This window comes from Pecten maximus, chromosome 12 (genome assembly GCF_902652985.1).
Source record: "Pecten maximus chromosome 12, xPecMax1.1, whole genome shotgun sequence".
Lineage (NCBI taxonomy): Eukaryota > Metazoa > Mollusca > Bivalvia > Pectinida > Pectinidae > Pecten > Pecten maximus.
The window spans coordinates 20908976-20916196 of NC_047026.1; the positions used below are offsets into that span (position 1 = coordinate 20908976).

General features: G+C 34.5%; 1 protein-coding gene across 1 annotated transcript; it reads right to left on the reverse strand.

The window, feature by feature from the left end:
* Window positions 1-35: 35 nt before the first annotated feature.
* LOC117338918 lies at window positions 36-4583 on the reverse strand. The gene is made up of 4 exons (XM_033900282.1): window positions 4538-4583; window positions 1172-1244; window positions 594-745; window positions 36-409 (listed from the first exon to the last, which is right to left on the reverse strand). Exons 1-4 carry the CDS (start codon window positions 4581-4583, stop codon window positions 267-269), a joined length of 414 nt encoding a protein of 137 aa, XP_033756173.1. The 3' UTR covers window positions 36-266.
* Window positions 4584-7221: the final 2638 nt, after the last annotated feature.

Sequence of the window (7221 nt, forward strand, 5' to 3'; positions counted from 1 at the left end):
AATAGTTTATGGAAAAAAAAAACAAAAAAAAACAATTTCATTAATCATTTTATTATCAACGTAATGCGCAAATGGCATATTTTTATAACAAATAACGTAGACAAAATAAGTAATTGTTAAACTTAATTATCCTTGATATTGTAGTTCCAGTTTGTGTGTATTAATACGCTGATAAGTGTAGCGCGTGATGGATGGCGTTTAAACGTACATCAATGCCAGAGCTCTCAAACAGACTATATAGTGATAATGCCAGACAAATGTAAATATTATGCTTTAGCTACACCAGGTGGTATATATTCAGGTTGGGGAAGACTCCCTCCTTGTTGACCGTACCCGGCGGGATAAGCTGGAGGCGGAGGATAAGCAGGCGGTGGCCAGGCACCGTATGACTGTGGTTGGGCTTGAGTCACTGTTCAATTACAAATAAAAACATAGTGCTTTGTATGAATTAAACATGAAATTTTAAAAGCTCTCGAAGAATCAAAGACAGATGCGAGACTCAAAATATCCATTATTTTAATCATGAGTTACTCGTGTTGATGTTTAATGATTTTCTTTTAAAATATAGATGTATATTTTTTGGATTCACATACCCATAGTGACGTTTCCTTGAGCAAACGTTTGCTGATTAGTCACAATGCCTGTCTTCTTTCTGTTACAGAACTTGATGATGCAGATAAGAAAGACGATGCCGCCGATTAGAAGCACACCTCCTACAACTGCACCGACAATAATTCCCACCGTGCTGTGAGATATAAACATATGATAATAATAGTTAAAAGGCAAATATACAATAGACCATAATGAAGTTAAAAAGAAACATAAAAAAGACTACAAAATCAATAACACGTTTTCGGAAAAATTGTTCTTATTTCTCTTGTAAGTAATGGTCTGCATTCAAATCTATCCTATTCGTTCGTATCTGGCCTGTTTTTTTTTTATTTTGAGTTTAAATTCCGGTTTTGTTTTTATATTGCTTATATCTTTTTCTTTGCTGTAGGGCTAATAACCATTTACTAACTACCTAATTGTTGAGCAAAGTTTAAATCTTAAAAAATGAACAGACGCAAGACCAGATGAAAAAGTAAACCAGAATATTGACGAAAATATGCTTAATATAAATGTCGTTAGGTCTACCTAGGTTAGATCAGATTTTCATTGGGATACTTACGGATCTCCTCCTGAACTATACGTATAGTATGATCTACTGTAGTTGGAGTAGTATCTTCTAGCAGAGTAAACTTCTGTGGAAATGAGACAGAATTATAATATATTACAGCTGAGTTTGCATAAGACTATCACACAACGCCATATACATGTATCTATAATGATTCATAAAACACCATTTAGCTTAAGATAAACACAACATAATATAGCTTATAATAAACAAAACACAATAAAGCTTCTATAAACACAACAACATATACCTATAATGATCCATAAAACAAACAAATATCTTAAGATAAACACAACATCGTATACGTACCTAATGATTCATAAAACAAACAAATATCTTAAGATAAACACAACATCATATACCTAATGATTCATAAAACAAACAAATGTCTTAAGATAAACACATCATCATATACCTAATGATTCATAAAACACCATATAGCTTAAGATATACATACGATCATGTAGCTAACAATAAACAACACATCATATGGGTAGATATAAACAAAACCTCATATGGCTAGATAAAATACACTTGTATGTACTAATTCAAATGGTTGAACACAGTCAAAACAGAAAATTGGCTGATTAGAAATACATTCAGTTCAATTTATCAATACAATTTCAACTTTCAATTTTTTGGAGTAACAACGTGGTCGTCTATGTTTCATGTTGATCAAGGGGAAACAATTCATAATCAATTTTTGAAACACCCATATTTGAGTTAAAGGTGAGAGTAAAAGGTTCATGCAAAATCAACAATTTCCTAAAAGTAAATATATCATGTAAATTCGTCTGAATGAATCAACTTTCAATATGAATGCAACCGTGTGAAACAGAAAATTGTAATAAAATGTCCTGGTAAACGCCTAAGCCATGTTTACCTTTACGTATTTAAAAAAAATCCAGTTTCTTAGTTTACCAATGTATAAGACCTATTAATGCATGCAAGCTTTTATTTGATGTTATAATTATTTTGGTGCAGATAACGTGTGAAATTACCTGAATTTTACCGAGATTAGCGTGAATGGTATTGTCGATGAAACAAGAGACGCTTACTCTTGTGGAACACTCGGTCGTATTCGCATTTCATACTTCTTTTACTATCCTGAGAACTTGACCGACAGTCCTATTTCGTTTGTTTGTTTTTTTTATAGATTTTAATGTAGAATTGCGCTTTTGTTGATAGACCAATATTCATTGTAAGTTATACTCGAAGTACATCCTTAAAGTCGTTGTCATTTAAAGGTTTGGTAATTGAAACCAAGCCATATTTCGTGTTAACCGCGGCGACTTGCAAAGTGTTGACGTAACGTAGGTCAGCATTGCCTCATTACTGTCATTTGTCTCAATATGTATCTATTCTAATTAATTGAAAACATATTTATATAAAGTTAGTGGATATTGATTCGATTTATGAACTATTCGTCAAATACATGTGTACATCATGCAACCGATAATTTGGGTTGAACAAAATAAATATTCTTGCCTTATAATACAGTTATATATGCTATAAAGGACAAAAACACAAGTTGTCGTCCTAAAAGTTTAACAAATAAAATTGATCTTTTTGTTAATTGACCTCCTTTCAATGTTGATCTATCTACGTTTCGACTGAACTATTTCGCAATAACCATAACCATTACGATCTAAATATAGGTATAATGGTATACCATTATCATATTGACTTCCTGGATGTACGTCAGTCTACGGTAAAACTACACAAACGAAGAAAAATAAATCTCTTTGAAAAAATCGTTGAATAGTCGCATTACTAATGTGTTAAAATTGAGCTCTTACGAAATCAGCTCGGGTATTCGGGTTATAGTAATATAAATCAACTCAGGTATGCGGTTTTGGGCTTTAGCCAAAACTTTCACAATACATTAAGCGTTTCTCTTTTTTTATAGCATTAAATTATCGAATTTTCTATATAGTATCAAAGATTTTCAGACGGGAATATACTTTGGTTTATTACAATTAGTGGATGATATGAGCGTGACGGTCCGGCAAAATATGTGTCACCTTTATCAGACTGATGACAAGTACAGCAGCAAAGTCTACTGTATAAATGTTATTAATCAGAACGAAGGGGTCATATAATAGCCAACATCTATAACCATGTTAAAAACCAGCGTAGCAGAATGGACTTCTCTTCAGTTCAACCAAATCGACCGTTTTTCACTTCAATGTACAAGTGTACATAGGAAAAGGCATGTGGACTTGGTAACGAACTCGTACACATGATAATGTAGACGAAAAGACCTGTTGATATTTAACAATCTCGTAGACAAAACACCTCGTGTACAGGTAGACGAAAGGACCTGTTGATCTGTTAACAATCTCGTACACAAAACACCTCGTGTACAAAGAATACAGTGTAGGCGAAAAGATCTATTTATCTGTTTACGAACTCATACACTTAACACCTAAGTGAACATTGCTCCTGCACAGCTAAAATTATATCGGCTGATAAAGGTAAAATTGCAGTCACCGAAAATCGCGTGAAGAACATGTTTCTCGATCAAGATTATTGAAGATTGAAATGTTTGATGTAAAATATAGAGTAGCAAGAAAGTTATCATCTTTGCCAAGTTATATGGCATGAGTTGTTTATCTATACTGATGCATGGAACCAAATAACTTTTTTTTCCTGATAAACAGGGGTTGATTTGACATTTTTTGCATCAACTTTTTCATTACCAATCATACTTCAATAAATACATGTACCAGAGTTTTGGTCTCTGAGTACATCTATTTATTCCACAAATTCGTAAAAAATACACATATGTTATCGGCGTTGCAGTTTAACAAGTTAAGAGTTAGATAAAGACAAACATGAATTTAACTGTATAATAAAGCTTGAATGGCCAGTTTCGACATGTTTGACCGAAGTTTAATTCACAATACGGTGTGTTGACTATCATGAGCGTGCATATTTAACACGGCAAATCACCACAAAAACCCATAAGATGGGCTCAGCATGCAAACATCAGATTCAGCATAAATAATGGACAAAAACGGTTTTAAAACAAGAAACATCAAACATACTAAAGTGGGAAAGATTTGGATATAAGTATACTTTAAAGTAACAAAACGTGGCCTTGAAGAGCTATATCATGTAGAACAGATTTCAAATCGTCCAGAATTTCGCTTATGTTGATATCTGCTGTTTCAAACAGAAGTTTTAGAATTGTTTTCAGCAATTGACATTAGAATTATTTAGTAACTGCGATTTAAAATAGGTTAAATGAAATTTAGAAATTGTTAGTGGTAGCGATTAAACATCAAGCTGTCAATATTTACTCACTTACCGATACACTGTTATAAATGTTATTGTAATAACACATAAAACACATACCTGTAAAAAACGAGAGAACTACTAGCATTCCTAAAAGTGTCCCCATCTTGCCTTCCTTTAGATTAAACATAAAGTATTTTGATTTGTAAATCTCGTAACACGATTTATATATTGGCGTTTGTGTATTGCATGTACCCATTCGTCTTTTATCAGACCGTTTCGATCATTGTTATAAGAGACAAGTCCTATTGAATAAAAAAGCATGGGGTATATTAAATTACGGCCCTAAAAAGAGGCCACCCGTGGGATATTTCAAATCACCATCAAATATTAACTAAATAAACAGGCAAGACGACTTATTATACAGACATTGCTACATTTAGAGAGAAAGATCTATATGCTTAGCCCACCGCCCTTTCCCCTTCTTGGTATTATCTGCAAAGTGTATTCTGAAAGGATATATACCTGTATTCATGTAATTGAGGATAACAGATGGCTCCCAAATCCTTTTAACTACTTTCATATATATGTACATATGTGTATATACCTATTACCTGCTTTGGGGGAAAGGGGGGGATATTTGTAGCGTTCAAAAATGAAGTTTACAATTTTTGCAAAGAAATATCACATGGCAGGATATTATGATTAGTGATAATATGATCTCGAATGATAATGGTACAAGTACAAGAAAAGGTTGGTCATTCAAGAGATACACTATATACTTTTCATAATAGACATGTATACGAACACGAACAGTTCGAAAACGTAGAGATTACCTATACATGTTTAAACGACAGGGGGACATGACATACGAGGATTATTTCCGCAATGGTAGTGACTCGGCTTTTTTTCCATAGAAACGGATGTCATCTCTGATGATGCTCTATCTTTTTCCATTTTTTCGTAATGTCAACATACGTAACAACCTACCCCCCCCCCCCCCCCCCCCCCCCCCCCCCCCCCCCCCCCCCCTCTTGTTGTGTGTAGTGTTAGATCTGTATGTAACGTTAGCCATTTCGGTGCATTAACTGATCTACTGATTCTATTGTGGAGTAAAGTTCAGTAGTAATAGAGTTTATATTTAGATGTGCATATGTTATATAGCTTCTACCAATAATTGAACGACCTAAGATCAATTTATTATCGATACAAGTTATCGGTTCTCTATTCGAATGCATTGTTGCGGATACTTACGTAACGGTTTGAAAGAAATATGATTCGTATCATATGATAAAACCAAACCACATAGAGAAAGTATATGATGATATGTTTAAACTAAATAGGGGTGAAATCCAACCTCATTAAAAACAAGTTACATATTTGTAAACATAAAAGGAATGCTAATTGATATTTTAGAGTAGTAGATAGTATATTAAATGTATACGTAGAAATATTGTGTCAAAAAGTGTTTCTAGTAAAAGGTTTTTTTACACAGGATTTGTACGTTCACTTTATGTGTACAAATTTATCTATCACTAGCAGTAGATAGTTTTGACACACAATATGTACGTACATTTTTCGTTGACAAAAACGTACTAATAAAAACACTGTTTTGCCCGTCTGATATCGGCCATCTCATCAAACAGACAAAAGTTGAAAAGAGTGAGATGAAATATATGTACATATACAATTTACAATAACAAAAAGTGGTTTCGGAGAGATATATCGTGTAGAGCAGATTCAAGCTTTCCAGAATAAGCTGCTTCAAACAGACGTTTTCGTATTATTATAGAATAAAAGTCGTATAGACTGCCAGGTTTATTATGGATGCCACATCGCATGCTATGCACTAAGGAATTGTATCAGTCGTTTGTAACTTGTTTATAAGACGTTAGAGTCAGTAGGGAACAGACGGTATGAAATGGGTAAAATGGTGTTTATAATTTCTCGTCGGCAGTGATAAATAGATTTTAAGATACCTCTCTTTTCAGTTCCGTGTATCCTTGTGTGTAATTTAGGTAAATATACAGGTTTAAATTGACCTCCTACCACTTCTTAAGAAAACATATATTGGTATTCAAAGACAGCCCGAGCGTACCTATTCACATTAGTTAATACACAGTAATTATATATTAAAGTATTGAATGTCAATCTCCGCTCAATTAAACACGACGAATATGACATGAAAAACACCAATACGATATAATAGCACACTTATCACAATGTCTCTTCAAGCGGTTAATAACTACTAACTTACCACTGATAGTAAGGGATTAACTATGGTGGCTCGTTAGGGCCAAGTATCAAATCTCGCATTCTCGCACTCTCGACCTTAGGTCGAGAACGCGAGAATGCGAAAACGCGACGGCGAGGGAGCGAAAACGCGAGATTGCGAAAGAGCGAAAACGCGAGAATGCGAAAACTCGACGGCGAGAATGCGAAAACGCGACGGCGAAAACGCGAGATTAATCTCGCACTCTCGCCGTCGCGATTTCGCTCCCTCGCCGTCGCGTTTTCGCATTCTCGCACTCTCGACCTAAAGTCGAGAACGCGAGAACGCGAGATTAGTCATTAACGGCCGTCCTCGCACTCTCGCTCCCTCGCGTAAGGAAGTTCCCATAATTTCACATGCGTATTTAACCCAAAGCGTCTGGAGGATCGGGATGCTTCACCGCGCGCCTTTACAAGATGGCTTCAACTTCTGAAAGTACAAGTAAGTACCCCTATCAAGAATTTTTTTACATATTACACCTTTTGATTAAGATTTTACCCGTTGTATTTTAGCAGGGGAATGTATTCATCTG

Bases quoted from the DNA above. Each gene is read 5' to 3' on its own strand.
- LOC117338918 (XM_033900282.1), bottom strand. From the start codon at position 4,583: ATGGGGACACTTTTAGGAATGCTAGTAGTTCTCTCGTTTTTTACAG. The intron at 1,245-4,537 runs GTATGTGTTTTA...TCATTTCCACAG, and splicing joins AGTTCTCTCGTTTTTTACAG to AAGTTTACTCTGCTAGAAGA. The intron at 746-1,171 runs GTAAGTATCCCA...TATATCTCACAG, and splicing joins TATAGTTCAGGAGGAGATCC to CACGGTGGGAATTATTGTCG.